Below are 17,875 nucleotides of genomic sequence, written 5' to 3'. Positions count from 1 at the left end.
AAAACCACCATCACAGGACTGAATGACTACAGGCCTGTAGCCCTCACATCTGTAGTCATGAAGTCCTTCGAGAGACTGGTGTTGTCACACCTGAAGGACATCACAGACCCCCTGCAGTTTGCCTACCGGGCAAACAGGTCAGCGGATGATGCAATCAATACGGGACTGCACTACATCCTGCAACACCTGGACTCTGCAGGGACGTACGCCAGGATCCTGTTCGTGGACTTCAGTTCGGCGTTCAACACCATCATTCCAGACATCCTCCACACCAAGCTCACCCAGCTCACTGTGCCGCCCTCCACCTGTCAGTGGATTATAAACTTCCTGACTGACAGGAAGGAGCAGGTGAGGCTGGGGAGCATCACATCCAGCACCCGGACTATCAGCACTGGTGCCCCCCAGGGGTGTGTGCTCTCCCCACTGCTATTCTCCCTTTACACCAACGACTGCACCTCAAGAGACCCGTCTGCTAAACTCCTGAAATTTGCAGACGACACAACGGTCATCGGCCTCATCCGAGACGGTGACGAGTCTGCATACAGACGGGAGGTTGAACGGCTGGTCTGTTGGTGCGGTCAGAACAATCTGAAGCTGAACACGCTCAAAACTGTGGAAATAACAGTGGACTTTAGGAGGAGCCCCCCCACTCATCACCAACAACACTGTGACTGCTGTTGAAACCTTCAGGTTTCTGGGCTCCACAATCTCCCGGGACCTGAAGTGGGAGACCAACAGAGTCACCATCATCAAAAAGGCTCAGCAGAGGTTGTACTTTCTGCACCAGCTCAGGAAGCTCAACCTGTCTAAGGAGCTGCTGACACAATTCTACTCTGCCATCATTCAGTCTGTTCTCTGCTCTTCCATCACTGTTTGGTTTGGATCGGTCACCAAGCAGGACAAGAACAGACTGCAACGGACAATAAGGTCTGCAGAGAAAATTATTGGTGTCAGCCTGCCCTCCATCCAAGACCTGTACCTGTCCAGAGTCAGGAAACGGGCAGGTAACATCTCTGCAGACCCATCACACCATGGTCACAAATTGTTTAAACTTCTCCCCTCTGCGAGGCGATATAGATCACTGTATGCAAAAACAACCAGACACGAGAACAGTTTTTTCCCCTCAGGCTGTCTCTGTGATGAACAGATAAAACCGGACTCAAATATCAGTAACATCAGCTGTGAAACATCTGCACAATCATACCGTCATTCTGTGCACACTGTATATTTATATTTACTAATTCATCCTTGCACTATGCAGTCTATACATATATTTACCCTTCTACATGTACATAGCTTTTTGTTGTGTTTGTCTACGCTTTTTTTTTTAATCTCTTTGTACTAAGAGAGCTAAGTGAAACTGGAGTCAAATTCCTCATGTGTTCACATACCTGGCAATAAAAGTGATTCTGAAGAAGAAAAAAACAATACTGACATTTGGCTAACGGAAAAACATTTACATGTGGCAGCCTGGAAAAACCCTTCACATGGTAGAAGTCTGAGATTTTTTGCTCTTAACTGAGCACGTTTCTCTTCTACACACTGTTCTGACTCAATGGAACCAGACTGTAAATCTTCAGATGGGTGTTTAGTTTAAACAGCAGTGTTTAGGTGAATATCTCGCTGTCAGATAAGAAACAATACCTTGGTATATTGTAGATGAAAGCACAGGGTCAGTATGAAGAAACATTTCTGTCCTAAGTCCTCCCATTCAATAAACTGATAGGCATGATAAGTCAGGAGATTAGCCATTTTAAAATAAAACCAGGCCGAATTCTCTCCCACAAACTGAACACTGACTCCCTGGTGGTTCAGTTAAGTACAACCGCTCTAGTGCACTTTAAAGGCCAAATTACAAGGCCATCTGCAGCGCTCCACTCATTTCATTACCAGGACACACATTCCTTCTGAAAGAAGGCAAAAAAAAAAAACCCCACAGGCCCACTAGCAGGGATTAAATCAATCTGGCGCAAAGTTGTACTGGCAAGCGAAGATCATCAGGCTGCTCAGTCATGACCTCTGGTGCCAAAACCTCCGTTCAGTCACTGATTAGTGGAGAAGAACAGGCACAGGAAATCTCAGAAATGTTATTTTTTTAAAAACTGTAAAAACCACAAACATATAATTATAAAATGAAGCAGAGATGTCTTATTATTCTATCCACTTTCATTGGATATGAGGAATCGTGCGCTCTGATTGGCTACTCTACTACTAGAACATAAGCAAATATACCGTGAGGAGAGAGTAAAACAAAATGGCGGCACACATCAAGTCAGATATCACTGTTCTCAAGTATTTAAAAGAAACAGAAATAGCAAAAAGAGAGTGTGTGTGTGTATATATATATATATATATATATATATATATATATATATATATATATATATATGAGTCATCGTCTCCCCCCCCCCCCCCCCCCCAACAATATCACCTGCTCCACACTCCAGTCCAGTTGGTGGCGGTAATGCACCTTTGAGTTGGTTTGCCAACCCCTAAAAAACCCTAAAGAAGAAGAGGAAAATGGCAGACAGTGTTGGTGAACCAACTGAAGATGAAATAATTTCTACTCAAAAACAAAACCACAAAAAATAAAAATTTATCATCACATTTTTCACAAATTGCTCCGGTCATTTCACCGGTTTGTTTACATTCTAAGCGGAAATGATTTTGTTGGACGTTTTGTGCAAAGCTTTTATTGCAAAAAATAACAAAAATGCTCCGTTTCTGGAAATCCAGTGAATGTGGATAGAATAAAACAGTTACTCCACTCTATCTTGTCGTACACGGATTATTGCCGACCTGGTGCGACGTGCCTCGTCGGCTATCGGCTCACGTACGACTCGATTTCATGGAATAACTGTTAAATGTACCGTGATATTACAGTTACTCATAAATGAACAAATTACCTGATTTATTAAACAGGAATGAAGATGCACCTTGTTCATTTTTTAAAATAAAAGTTCTTAGTAATTTGTATTTTATTGTTAACCTTGATAAATTGATATATACAGATCTACACAGTAACTTTCCTTCTAAAAGCAGTGCATTCTGGGAATGTTTAAGTGGCTCAGGAGCACGAGGAGTAAGACAAACTGATGTCATTAGTGCGATAAGGAATGTTGGCCCTTATCGGTGATGTACCGTGTTCTCCAGTGAGAACTCGTGCCCTGCGATGCGTCTCATCCCATGTTTACAGCGAGTTTCTGTGTTTACTTAAACCACAAATAATCTCCGTGGCCTCAGTCGCGTCCCACTGCTCACCACTACTGACCCACAAAAGTCCAGACTCAAAAGGTCAGAGGTTAGAGTTTCTGGAGGAAGCGGAGCACCAGGTCCCTGAGAGCAGCGCGCAGGGGCTCGTTGTTGTCGCACACGATGTGCGTTGCGTCCTCCTCCAGCTGGATGAGCGCATCCTCGGCCTGCAGGTGCAGGATATGGCCGTCTGCTGTCTCCTCCACCTTCACCTCCGAGATTCCGCTCTGACCACAAACAAGAAGGATAAAAATATATTATACACTACCGTTCAAAAGTTTGGGGTCACCCAGACAATTTTGTGTTTTCCATGAAAAGTCACACTTTTATTTACCACCATAAGTTGTAAAATGAATAGAAAATATAGTCAAGACATGTTTCTGGCCATTTTGAGCATTTAATCGACCCCACAAATGGGATGCTCCAGAAACTCAGGCCCTGTCCACATGGCAACGGATTCAGGTGAATCCGATACAATTGCTTATCGTTTAGGCCTGGCGTCCACACGGCACCGGCGTTTTGGGTGCCCAAAACGCAATCTTTTGAGAACGGGTTCCAGAGTGGAAAGATCTGGCAACGGTGCCGTTGCGAAGTCGTCTGGATGAGTAGAACGGATTTGTTTACGATGACGTCACAACCACATGACTGTGAGTGCTTCACGCCGGGTAGAAGTATAACGAACTCGATGCGAGTTGTCAACAAATCCTATAACTTGGTTCATGAAACGCGCTTACAAAATATTTTCACTGTGAATATTTATTGTGTAATGGTGCAAAGTGAGAGAGAGAGAATAGCCCTTAGGGCAGAGTCAATCCCGCCAGCAAAAATAGGGGAAAAAAAGGAGCGATCTCACCTCTTCAGATGTTGGTTTAAGTCCTACAATACATTCCTCAAAAAGGGCGTAGAAGAACAAATTAATCCATCAACGTGTAGCATTCAATTTATTCCGGACCATTAAAGACGCCGCCTTCCGCGTAGAATCATACGTCATCCTCGCCACCATATTGGATAGGTCAAAGCGGAGAATAAAGATGCCTCATTCATGTGCTGCGTTTAACTGTACCAACAGGTTTACCGTCCAAACGAGATCACATGGGATTACCTTTCACAGGTGAGACTGGAAAAATACTTTTCATTGTATTTGGTCACTATAATGTAATTTTATCAACAGATTTTTCTGACTTTGTGGCTAATATGAAGTCTCGCGCATAATAGTTTATGTGCATGCGTCCTTACTTCTTCTATTGTTCTGGTGTCTCCGAAGGGACCGTCTTACAGCGCCCCTAGAGGTGTGGCATGTGTATTGCATCGTTTTCAGCAAGCTTTGTGTTGCCATATGGACCTGATATTTTACTGATCATTGCCCATGTGGACGCGATATTTTTTTAAATAACATCTCGTTGCCATTGTCGTGTGGATGTAGCCTCAATCTGCTCAAAGGAAGGTCAGTTTTATAGCTTCTCTAAAGAGCTCAACTGTTTTCAGCTGTGCTAACATGATTGTACAAGGGTTTTCTAATCATCCATTAGCCTTCTGAGGCAATGAGCAAACACATTGTACCATTAGAACACTGGAGTGAGAGTTGCTGGAAATGGGCCTCTATACACCTATGGAGATATTGCACCAAAAACCAGACATTTGCAGCTAGAATAGTCATTTACCACATTAGCAATGTATAGAGTGGATTTCTGATTAGTTTAAAGTGATCTTCATTGAAAAAAACAGTGCTTTTCTTTCAAAAATAAGGACATTTCAAAGTGACCCCAAACTTTTGAACGGTAGTGTACATGAATGTTGCATAAGTTATAACACCCATCCTGTTTTAATGAGAGTCAACCCACAATCAATGAAGTCAAATCAGTCTTAGTTGAGCAAGTCGGTAACGGTGTTTCTTACTTTCACCATAAAGTTTTATTTATATGACTTTGGTCTGTAGCTGTAAAAGGCCTCGGCCTTAAAACCGGTTCCCGCTGTGACGTCACGGACTCAGGGCTGGCTGGCTCAGCGGGGCAGCTCCAATCACAACTTTATGGTCGATTTTAACTCTCAAAAATATATATTTTTTAATTCCCATTTATGCAGCATACAAGAGTCAAGGATAGAGATACTATCCACTCAGAAATGTATTTAAAAATAAAGGTTCTGCGTATCTGCTTTAAGTGATCTTTTGAGGTTCCACCAACCAAGACGAATGCTGCGTTCAAACAAGGATCATCGGTGCTTGTCAAGTCCTCAATTCAAGACCAACAGCTACGGAGCACGAGCATTCTCTACTTGTGCCCCCAGACTGTGGAATGCTATTCCATTGGAGATAAGTAAAAGCACCCTCCTGTGAAATTTTCAAGAAAAAACTAAAAACTTACTTGTTTAGTCAAAGATGACCATTCGACATTGCTGATCGACATTTTTAGACACAGTGAATATGTATTTTAATTACTTTTTTTTCCTATTGTGTAAGAGCATTGAGATTTACATGGAATGAGCTCAAGAAATAAATTATTATTATTAGATGAACAGACAGATGGACGGACAGAGCGATAGCTATATTCCCCTGCATTATATGCCGGGGGATAATTAGATCTTCCAAACAAAAACAAACAATCAGAATCAAAATCCATTGAAAACTCAGGGAGGAGGAGCAGCAATTTTTGTGAAGGAAGGAATGACAAACGGACGGACGGAGCACAATGGCAATATCTCATCGCACTATGGCCGGTGAGCTAAAAAACAAACAAACAAACAAAATACAGCTTGAAATCTGATCAGAGTGAATCCGAATGTGGTTTGAACTGGAGATATAAAATTCGATCTCGTGATTTTCAGCTGCTCAGATTTGCTACATGTGATCGGATTCCAATCAGATACGCACAGAAATTGGATTTGGACTGGCAGTCTGAATATAACCTAATACAGGGCTTTTCAAAGTGTGGGGCGCGCCTCCCCTAGGGGGCGCCAGAGTTCTTCGGGGGGGCGCAACGTGAGGAAAAATAAACCAGAATAAGTTACTATTGTGGAAATTTAGCGAACTTCAGCTAGCCTTTGCCAGAGACAAAATGGATCGATTTTTAGTACCTAAAGCTCCAGTGAGTGAGGAGACAGAGTCTGGGCCAAGCAAAAAAACAAGGAAGTATGACCACAATTATTTAAAGTTTGGATTTTCTTGGACTGGATCTGAAGATGCTCCACTGCCACAGTGTGTTGTCTGCCAAGAGGTGCTAGCTAACGATGCTATGAGATGTTTAAAATGTGTAAAACAAGATGTTTTTAAAAAAGCACAGATGTTTTGAATGTGTAAAAGAAAAAAAATAAAAATGTGTACAACAACCATTTTTTTTTAAAAATACAAATGGAACATTAAGTATAGCAACAACAAAAATTGTAAGGGGGGGCGCTGTTGTTTATTTGCTCTCCGAGGGGGGGCTGACTCTCCCACACTTTGAAAACCCCTGACCTAATAGAATAAGAGCAATATGCACTGTGTGTAGCATGTGATATACAGTGGTGCTTGAAAGTTTGTGAACCCTTTAGAATTTTCTATATCTCTGCATAAATATGACCTAAAACACCATCAGATTTTCACACAAGTCCTAAAAGTAGATAAAGAGAACCCAGTTAAACAAATGAGACAAAAATATTATACTTGGTCATTTATTTATTGAGGAAAATGATCCAATATTACATATCTGTGAGTGGCAAAAGTATGTGAACCTCTAGGATTAGCAGTTAATTTGAAGGTGAAATTTGAGTCAGGTGTTTTCAATCAATGGGATGACGATCAGGTGTGAGTGGGCACCCTGTTTTATTTAAAGAACAGGGATCTATCAAAGTCTGATCTTCACAACACACGTTTGTGGAAGTGTATCACGGCACGAACAAGGGAGATTTCTGAGGACCTCAGAAAAAGTGTTGCTGATACTTATCAGGCTGGAAAAGGTTACAAAACCATCTCTAAAGAGTTTGGACTCCACCAATCCACAGTCAGACAGATTGTGTACAAATGGAGGAAATTTAAGACCATTGTTACCCTCCCCAGGAGTGGTCGACCAACAAAGATCACTCCAAGAGCAAGGCGTGTAATAGTCGGCGAGGCCACAAAGGACCCCAGGGTAACTTCTAAGCAACTGAAGGCCTCTCTCACATTGGCTAATGTTAATGTTCATGAGTCCACCATCAGGAGAACACTGAACAACAATGGTGTGCGTGGCAGGGTTGCAAGGAGAAAGCCACTGCTCTCCAAAAAGAACATTGCTGCTCGTCTGCAGTTTGCTAAAGATCACATGGACAAGCCAGAAGGCTATTGGAAAAATGTTTTGTGGACGGATGAGACTAAAATAGAACTTTTTGGTTTAAATGAGAAGCGTTATGTTTGAAGAAAGGAAAACACTGCATTCCAGCATAAGAACCTTATCCCATCTGTGAAACATGGTGGTGGTAGTATCATGGTTTGGGCCTGTTTCGCTGCATCTGGGCCAGGACGGCTTACCATCATTGATGGAACAATGAATTCTGAATTGTACCAGCGAATTCTAAAGGAAAATGTCAGGACATCTGTCCATGAACTGAATCTCAAGAGAAGGTGGGTCATGCGGCAAGATGACGACCCTAAGCACACAAGTCGTTCTACCAAAGAATGGTTAAAGAAGAATAAAGTGAATGTTTTGGAATGGCCAAGTCAAAGTCCTGACCTTAATCCAATGGAAATGTTGTGGAAGGACCTGAAGCGAGCAGTTCATGTGAGGAAACCCACCAACATCCCGAAGTTGAAGCTGTTCTGTACGGAGGAACGGGCTAAAATTCCTCCAAGCCGGTGTGCAGGACTGATCAACAGTTACCGCAAACGTTTAGTTGCAGTTATTGCTGCACAAGGGGGTCACACCAGATACTGAAAGCAAAGGTTCACATACTTTTGCCACTCACAGATATGTAATATTGGATCATTTTCCTCAATAAATAAATGACCGAGTATAATATTTTTGTCTCATTTGTTTAACTGGGTTCTCTTTATCTACTTTTAGGACTTGTGTGAAAATCTGATGATGTTTTAGGTCGTATTTATGCAGAAATATAGAAAATTCTAAAGGGTTCACAAACTTTCAAGCACCACTGTATGTAAATAATAAATACATACATTTAAAAGAACAGTACCCAGTAACAAAATCACCCTTTTCACCTTACTGGTTGGTTTTTTTTTTGAGTGTTGAATCAGATTTTTTATGCCGCTTGACCTCGGAGATACTTCAGCCCAGACATTCTCAAACATTTCTCTCACCAGGCATCCATTTAACTGCAAAATTACACACATCCCCTCAGTACACATTTATCTTATCAACATACTCCGACTATTCAAATATTATTTTATTACTCATTATTTAAAAGGTGTCCACTGCTGTTTGTTGGAGCTTTTTGTTCCTCAACTTGCTTTGGTTTTGAATTACTGAGGCTCGAATGCAACCCACTACTTTTAAACGAATCCTTTTTTTTCCCAGACAAACTGTTATAGATTTCTATTTTATGACTTTACATTACTGAGTCAAAATATTACAAAAAAACATTTTAGAGTTCCAAACGGTCGTTTTTTGTTTTTTTTCCCCAGCATAAAATTAAACCTAATGGGAGAAGGAAAAAAAAAAAAGGATCTGAGCAGTATATTCCATAAGCGCGCACTTTTCAGATTAAAAAAGAAATCATAACGAAGGCTGCTGGGTTTTGGTGTAAAATGAAGACACGAGTGTGAGAGTCAAAGTGTCCAGAAGAACTGTGGCTGGTTCTGTAAGATGCTCAGGAAAACCTACAGATCATTTCTGCATAAAACTGACCTCGCTGGACCCGAGACGACTATTTTTAATTTTTTTTTTTAAGCAAAGGGTCGTCTCACACCAAATATCGACTGTTTCATTTATTATGGCTGACTGATTACTGTTGAAACATTTCATTTCATTATTTTTAAAGCCATTTTTGGTCTCCAGCATTTCTTGACATGAGCCTCAGACTTTTGCACAGTACTGTAGATATATAATCAAAACTCGGCCACTGTAAACGCCAAAATTTCTTCTTCTGAACTGAACTCTGATCAGAGTTGCTATGTTGGATTCCCCGTGCTGTTATACCTCGCTGCTTTGCAGTTTGGATAAGCTGTGGTGTTAGTTTACTGTGTTTTGGACATACCAGCTAAACAAAACTTTACCAAGTAACCTCATCTCATCTCATTATCTGTAGCCGCTTTATCCTGTTCTACAGGGTCGCAGGCAAGCTGGAGCCTATCCCAGCTGACTACGGGCGAAAGGCGGGGTTCACCCTGGACAAGTCGCCAGGTCATCACAGGGCTGACACATAGACACAGACAACCATTCACACTCACATTCACACCTACGCTCAATTTAGAGTCACCAGTTAACCTAACCTGCATGTCTTTGGACTGTGGGGGAAACCGGAGCACCCGGAGGAAACCCACGCGGACACGGAGAGAACACGCAAACTCCACACAGAAAGGCCCTCGCCGGCCACGGGGCTCGAACCCGGACCTTCTTGCTGTGAGGCGACAGTGCTAACCACTACACCACTGTGCCGCCCCACCAAGTAACCTTTTTTCCTTAAATCAAGTTCTCATTCTCTCTCGCTCACGCACACACACACAGCTCATCCCGTCAGCCTTCCACAGCCAGTTAGCATAATCGATCACACGCTAATGTTATGCCCATCTATGCCCCCTTCAGGCTCAGCACTGTCAGTGCACGGGCAGGGCTGGGTCCTGGTACCTGATTACCTAATTAGGTACACCTGTAATGCCAGCTGGGGCTATAAAGGGGCTGGCGCCTATGGCCTCAGGAGGCTCTCTCTCTCGCTGTCGACTGGCACTACCTGCTTGCTCTCTCTGTCTGTCCTCATCTCTTACTCTTCTCCCCTTGTGCCTCACGCTTTTGTTATTTTGAACACAATCTTACATACTGACCTTTTCATTTGCATCCACTCACGCATAACCTCACTTTTGTTGTCGTCTCCCTCATTATGTGATGGTAAATGAGGGCGTATTCACACCTACGTTGTTTGGTCCGGACCAAACGAACCAAATTTCCCTCGGTCCGGACCTTTTGGGTTGGTCTGAATACAAACCACCGAACCCTGGTCCGGACCAAACAAGCGGACCGAGACTGAGCTGCAAGGTCGGACTCGGTCCGGACCAAAGGAACCCTGGTGCGGATCTTTTGGAGGTGTGAAAGCAGACCGGACCTACTCCGACAATTTTGCTTTTTGTACCTCGGGAGCTTCCGTCGTTTGTCGAGCATTATGGGAAACAGAGTCTTGACACTCCACCGCAAAGTGCAAACACTGTTTCGGTTGTCAAGGGAACCTTACAACAGTCGTTCAGTCACCAGTGGTAGGCGAGTACAAAAAATGAGTAGGGGGCAAACGGGCCGAGGAAGAAACGCGTACCCTTGTGGATATATGGGCAGATGTCCACATATCTGAGCTTTTGGAGCGAACACACAAAAATGCCGACGTGTTTGCTGTATTCAGTGAGAAAATGAAGGAGAAGGGGTTCACGCGCTCCCCAGAACAATGTCGGCTAAAAGTGAAGAAACTCCGTCAGACCTACATTAAAATCAGGGACATTCTTTCAAAAAGTGGCGGTACTAGCGACGCAAAAAAGAAATTCATCTATTACGATGACCTGGATACTATTCTGGGGTCAAAATATAATTGAGGCGTGGCTTTGTTGACAGATTTTGGTCCGCCTACTAAAATGTACAGTGTGAAAGTGAACCGCACCAAAATGAAAAAATAAAAAAAAAACATTTGGTTCAGACCAAAGCAAGTGAACTATCGAACTATCCTGGTCTGAATACACCCTTCGTCTGCCGTTACATAATTTGGGGGCTCATCCGGGAGTTTAATTGGTTTGGATCATAGACTCAAGTGGTTTCAGGTGAGCCCGTTTGTTTGGCTTAATTGCAGTCTCTGGTTAGGCAGAGTGCTCCAGCTGGGTATAGCCTTTCCTTCGGTGCACTGGTTATTATTTTGCCTTTGTTATTTTAGTTATTTGTTTTTGGGGGTAATCCTGGTCGGGAGTTATCTCTCCTGTCAGGGGCACGCTTCGAACAGTCTAACACTGTTGCGAGTTCAGCGTTAACCAGCCGCCCCAAGGCCAGCAGGCTCCTGAAGACTAGCAAGGTTAGTTAGCTTCTGGGGCTAGGTGATTAGGTTACCAGAGGACTGTGTTTCATTTGCTGTAGGAATTTTGCCGGCGACCGGCTGATGGTCTCACCTGGAATCACGTTGGGGTAAGTGGTTCATGCGGATGTGGTAAGTCTATCCTCTCTTTATTTGTCAGTAGAACGTGTTTGCATTAATTGGCTACTTTTTGTGTGCGGAGTACCGCGTAGAACATTCACGGATCTATTTTTAGATCGATTGATGTTCTGTGTTTGGGTGCTCCGTCTCGCTGCGCTTAATTAAGCTGTTTAAGTTGCAATTTGTGGAGGTTGGTGCCTCGTTTAGTGCATGCGCTGCGCTGTTTGAAACTTGTTAGTTTGTAGCCTTTTGTAAGGTGAGGTGTGCATGCTTAACTTTGTTTGCGTATGCTTTGATACTGCGACAAGTACGTTTGTGATTTATTCTGGTGTTTACCGGTTTCTGTGCATTACTTGCACGTTGTGTAATGGTAGCTTAATCATTATTGTGAGTGAGAGAAAAGCAGTAGTAGCTGAGTTTTTTTTTTTCTGTGTCTCGTTTATTTGATTGCTTCTGGGTTAGGCATTTGTAAATTACACTGTGTTGAATTTGCACCTATTGGGGAGAGTAGGGAGCTGTTCTCACAGTTAGTTGTGGCCTGTTATAATTTAGTCTAGTTAACACTCAGTGCGTTTACATGCACATCCAAATCGAGCTACTGTCGGTAATCGAGCAAAGGGTCCCAGCAGGGGTGCCAGAGAAATCCAATCCTACATGCACACAAGGAAATCGAGCTATTGTGTGAGGTACATTGTGCACCCGAGCCACAGGTGGCGCTACACGCCCCATCGTGTTGGTACACTTCCGGTTGTCGTCATGAAGAAGAGCTATTCAAGAGTATAAACAAAGTTATCATGCAGTGTTGCCAGATACTGCTGACGTTTTCCAGCCCAAAACGTTCAAATCCGCCAAAATGCACTTAAAACCGCCCAATCTGGCAACACTGGCAGTTCTGTGTTCACAAGTTCCTGCTCAAGCTGTTAGGCTTGCTCTAACAGACTGTATGGCTACAAACTGTCCTGCGCAGACCACTGTTTTGTAAGACAACTTATTTTGCACAATTGTATATTTTTCTAAAGTCCATTTTTTGCTTACAAAAAATATTTTTCTAAAGTCCATTTTTTGCTTACAATTTATGTCTTAATAAACACACACAAAGTTCAATTGTTTTGCTCTTATTGACATTCTTCAGATGTTGGATATATATATACACACACACAAATACAGTGACTTGTTTATGTACACAATTCACAGCTATGCAACAGCTGTACAGATGTATTTGGTGATACAGTAAGTGAGCTAAGTTTTAACAGTGCAAGCAATGCCACAAAAAGAAAAGATTCATGCCGTTGTCATGCCGACCGAGGCTGTTGTGTTTCCCGCTTGTGGTCTCGTCACTCGTCCCTTCCGGAAGGGGCAGTGCTGAAGTAAGTAGCTCGACTACGTAGCTCGATAGGGTTTACATGCACTAAGTAGCTCGGCAGAAATCGCATAATCTAGGTCGTGTAGCTCGATTACGAGAAATCAAGTTCGGTTCGATTTCAGCCTAGCTAAGGTGTTTCCATGGCATTTAGAACTTCGATTTCAGTCGAGCAACGGCAGAAATTCGATTTTCTCTATGTGCATGTAAACGCACTGAATGGGGCCTGTCAAAGATTTTTGTGCCAGTCCGTCTGAAGACTTGTTGGCAATAATGACAAAAGCACAGCTGTGTGAAGTGGCAGAATATTATGAACTTCAGATTACATCACAGGAGAGAAGTTTAAATGAGTCATTGTTTTTGTCAGTTAGAGATCAGTTACAGGAGAAAGGTGTGTTAGTGGTAGGTGAAATGACAACTACATCTGAACTGCAGACACAGTTAGATGAACCTAAGGTTGAGAGCGAGGACGGGACTTTCCAAGTGAAACAACTAGAGTTTCAGAGGGATGTGGAGCTGAGGAACCTCGAGCTTCAGGTGCAGTTGAAGCGCTTGGAGTTGGAGTGTGAGGAACGTGATAAAGAGCGAGAACATGCCTTGGCCATGCGAAGGCTAGAGTTGGAGCTTGGTTCACGTGAGCCCACACCACCCACAGACGATTCTGTTAGTCCCCAGCAACTCAAGTTTGATGTTGCTAAAAATATACGGTTTGTTCCACCCTTCTCTGAGGAGGATGTGGATAGATACTTTGCTCACTTTGAAAGGGTAGCAACCACACTTGGCTGGCCCAAAGACGTATGGCCTCTCTTACTGCAGTGCGTCTTCATTGGTAAGGCACAGGAGGTTTTTTCTGCGTTAGCTGTTGAGCAGGCAAAGGATTACGATACGGTTAGGAAGACAATTTTGCATGCTTATGAGTTGGTCCCTGAGGCTTATCGCCAACGCTTTAGGAACACAAAGAAGTTAGAGCAGCAGACTTTTGTAGAATTTGCACGAAAGTCTTGGCAGGGATGCGTGGGTGTGACGCATATTTAGAGGACGTCGTTCTATACAGTAGTAATTGGTCCAGTCATATTGATCAAATCAAAGAACTTTTTTCTCGACTGGCTGCAGCTAACTTGACAGTAAATCTTGCTAAGTGCGAGTTTGGCAAGGCTAGTGTTATTTATCTTGGTAAGGTGGTGGGTGGAGGTGAAGTCCGGCCTGTAAGGGCCAAAGTTGAAGCAGTTTGTAGTTTCCCTGTGCCTGGAGACCGTCGAGCACTCCGAAGATTTCTTGGGATGGCAGGATATTACAGGGCGTTTTGTAAAAATTTTGCATCTGTAGTGTTGCCTCTGACAAACTTGCTTAGCTCCAAAGTTCCATTTCAGTGGACTGACAAGTGTCAGGATGCCTTTGTCAACGTAAAGGCTTTGCTTGCGTCTGCTCCGGTACTTTTGGCCCCAAATTTTGATCGCCCGTTCAGTGTTGCTGTTGACGCCAGTGAGAGTGGTGCTGGGGCTGTGCTGTTACAGCCGGGTTCTGATGGCGTTGAACACCCAGTGGGGTACTTCAGTAAAAAGTTCAACCGACATCAACAGGTGTACTCCACTGTAGAGAGGGAAGCGCTGGCCTTAATTCTACGGTAGCTGTTCAGCATTTCGAAGTTTATTTAGGCTCATCCTCGAGACCCATTGAGGTATATACGGATCACAATCCCCTAGTCTTTATTGACCGTATGCGCAATCAAAACCAACGCGTTATGCGTTGGAGTTTGATTTTACAGCAATATCCACTTAAAATTTTACATATTAGGGGAAAGGATAATGTTGTCGCAGATGCGCTATCTAGAGCCTAATGTGTGTGTTTTTCTCTCCATTAATATAACACTGGTGTTTTTTTTTGTCTTGTTCACTTTGTTTTTGTAGTCCTAGGGCCCAGGATCTACAAGTTGCTGTTTTGGTGATGGACTCTGGTAAGGGGTAGTTGGCCTGATGACTGAAGTTTGAGGTTTACTAGGGCAAACCTCTTTTTAGTGAGGGAGGTGTTATGCCCATCTATGCCCCCTTCAGGCCCAGCACTGTCAGTGCACGGGCAGGGCTGGGTCCTGGTACCTGATTACCTAATTAGGTACACCTGTAATGCCAGCTGGGGCTATAAAGGGGCTGGCGCCTATGGCCTCAGGAGGCTCTCTCGCTGTCGCTGTCGACTGGCACTACCTGCTTGCTCTTACTCTTCTCCCCTTGTGCCTCACGCTTTTGTTATTTTGAACACAATTTTACATACTGACCTTTTCATTTGCATCCACTCACGCATAACCTCACTCCTGCACTTTACCCCTAGACACGTTTTTTTTTGTTTAAATAAATTTCTTAAAACTTACTTTTGTTGTCGTCTCCCTCATTACGTGATGGTAAATGAGTCTGCCGTTACACTAATGAAACTGGAAGGCGAGCGTGCTGCAGTATTTTCTGCAGTGATGTTAAAGGCTGGTCATATGACCCAACTAAAGAGGACTCGCTGCACTTTTAATTAGCTGGTGATTGAAGACGTGCTGTACGTTTTAGTGCTTACCACGCACCTTTAGGTCTCAGGAGGACATCTGAGCACTTTCTCTTCCTTGACTCTTGGCTGTGCAGCCTCAGAGAGCAGCCTTATACACAACAGATAACCTATATAAGTTGGAACAAACCCAGATCCCACTTTATCCCAGATAAAAGCAAGTTTACAAAAACTCTGCACTTAATCCTGCACATAGAGCAGTAAAAGATCGGCTCGTCTGCTTGGGGTCTTGCTGTTGCACCTTTACATTTCTCGTTTGTATTTTCTGATCTGCAACGCTTCACTTAAACAATCCAACCAATCGGTGGTTTTGAACCAGTGTTGTAGTCGAGTCACCAAACCTGGAGTCCGAGTCCAGTCTCGAGTCCCGAGCGTTTGAGTCATTAAAAAAAATTGAGTCGAGTCAAGAACAAGACTCCATCTGCACCATTTGATGATGACTGTTGCTGCCTTTATGTGAAAGCGTCTCTGCTACTGTGTTGGACTAACGTTCCTGCTCGACTGCCCCATTTTAGGCTACATCCACACGACAACGGCAATGAGATTTTATTTAAAAAAAATATCGCGTCCACATGGGCAACGGATCAGTAAAATATCAGGTACATATGGCAACGCAACGCTTGCTGAAAACGATGCAATACACATGCCACACCTCTACGTGCGCTGTAAGACGGTCCCATCGGAGACACCAGAACAATAGAAGTAGGACGCATGCGCATAAACCCCTTCTTCTACCCGGCGTGAAGCACTCACAGGAACAAGCACACAACAACAAGAAGAAGATGGCTGCGACTACTACAAGCCTGTTTTGAACACTTTCTGAACACCGTTTTATCAAGTGCAGAATTTTTATTTATTTTTTATTTTTTTATTTCTGTGGTCCGTTCATAAATTGTTTATCATCCACAGTTTTTCATTCTGCGTTCAATTAATGAAACTTAAGAAGAACCAGAGTTTGGTTGAATTTTCTATTCGGACTGGTCAGAAGGTGTTGATCAATTTCCTTTAACAGCTTTATTGGGCAACTTAATACACAAAAACTACATTAAATACAAAAAACACAAAAAAACAAAGTTTAATCCAAACAGGCTGGCGCGAACAGGAAACAAGTCCCATGCTAGGCGCCATCCTTGGTATTAAAAATAAATATAAAAATCTAAAAAGAAAATTTACACATTTACCCTGTGGCAAGAACAAGTTGGCACAAGGGCCAATTAGGGTCGAACACAGTCTCTAATGAGTTAAACATTAACGCCTTAACATAGTGGAAAAAAAGAAGTAAGACTTGAGAAAGCAGTAGAAGGCGCGGCTTTACAAACAAAATTCCAAAGTCTAACAATGCGATTAAAATAAGAAGCTTGGTATGAGGTTGGTTTACTACAACAGCAGCTCCGACAACAGACGTTTCACACGTTTATACAAACACCTTCTTCTGGCTTCTCCCATTCAGGGTCGCCATAGTGGATCATCCATTTCCACCTCATCCTGTCCAACTGACCCTTTCTGGAAATCCAATAATTTGATTTGGCGTACCCTCCCCAATCTATCCGCTCTTGGGACCGGTTTATATTAACACACTCGTATTAATACATTTTTCATTGCTGTAACTTGCTTACACATGGTAGACATAAAGATCTTTTTTTTTTTTTTTTAAAAACTGAGTGTAACTGTTGATATGATTAATATTTCCTGTTTATTATTAGCTCATCCAGCCAATAGGTGACGAGTTTAATGCCATCATGGGTTGTCCGTCGTCGTCCACATTTCACGAAAATTGCTCCTTCTGGCTCAATTCTCTTTGGCAGGAAGGTCGGTCTGCACAATTGCAATTAGTAATGAAGATATGGAGTAATTAATCAATCCCTAACGAGCAGTTTCCACACACATCACTACTTCTCTCTCAATTCTTCACCGATTTTGATTCTTTCTGGCATGAAGGTAGGGGTACATAGAACTTCAATCCAGATTTGCTCCATTACAATTATTAATGAAGTTATGGACTAATTAAGCCTTAATGATCAGTTCAACAACAAAAAAATAATAAATCACTACTTCTCGGTCAATTCCTCGCTGTCTTGGATTCTTTCTGGCAAATTGGTCGGTTATTCCTAGGGTGGATATCGCTTCTATATATAGCTTGCAATATTTATTGCGCAACTTTAGATCGTTCCTTCTGGACTAGACGGGGCCGGAGTGAGCTACGCCGTCATTGACGGTCTTGTTTATTTCGAATTTTTGGAATGAGTCTCCAGTGTCAGCACTAAGGCCCAATCCCAATTCTAATTTCTACCCCTCCCCCTTCCCCTTGGCCCTTCCCCTTGAAACTGAGCTACAAGGGATAGGGCTTGAAATTCAACCCCTACGTATTGGGATAGCCCTTCAACGATCGCATACGTCATCGCGTACCTCCGTCAGCGTTTACGTTAGCAAAAC

General features: G+C 43.0%; 1 protein-coding gene across 2 annotated transcripts in view; it reads right to left on the bottom strand.

Moving 5' to 3' along the window:
• Positions 1–2,648: 2,648 nt before the first annotated feature.
• ints9 (integrator complex subunit 9) overlaps positions 2,649–17,875 on the bottom strand; it is a 69,591-nt gene continuing 54,364 nt past the window's right edge. For both annotated transcript variants that reach the window (XM_060917941.1, XM_060917942.1), the window contains one exon: positions 2,649–3,479. In XM_060917941.1, the coding sequence (XP_060773924.1) occupies positions 3,303–3,479 (177 nt within the window). In that variant the 3' untranslated portion in view covers positions 2,649–3,302. The remainder of the gene's footprint in view (positions 3,480–17,875) is intronic.

Source organism: Neoarius graeffei, chromosome 3 (genome assembly GCF_027579695.1).
Source record: "Neoarius graeffei isolate fNeoGra1 chromosome 3, fNeoGra1.pri, whole genome shotgun sequence".
Lineage (NCBI taxonomy): Eukaryota > Metazoa > Chordata > Actinopteri > Siluriformes > Ariidae > Neoarius > Neoarius graeffei.
The sequence above is the reverse complement of the archived record's forward strand: the minus strand, read 5'-3'. Positions and strand labels throughout refer to the sequence as shown.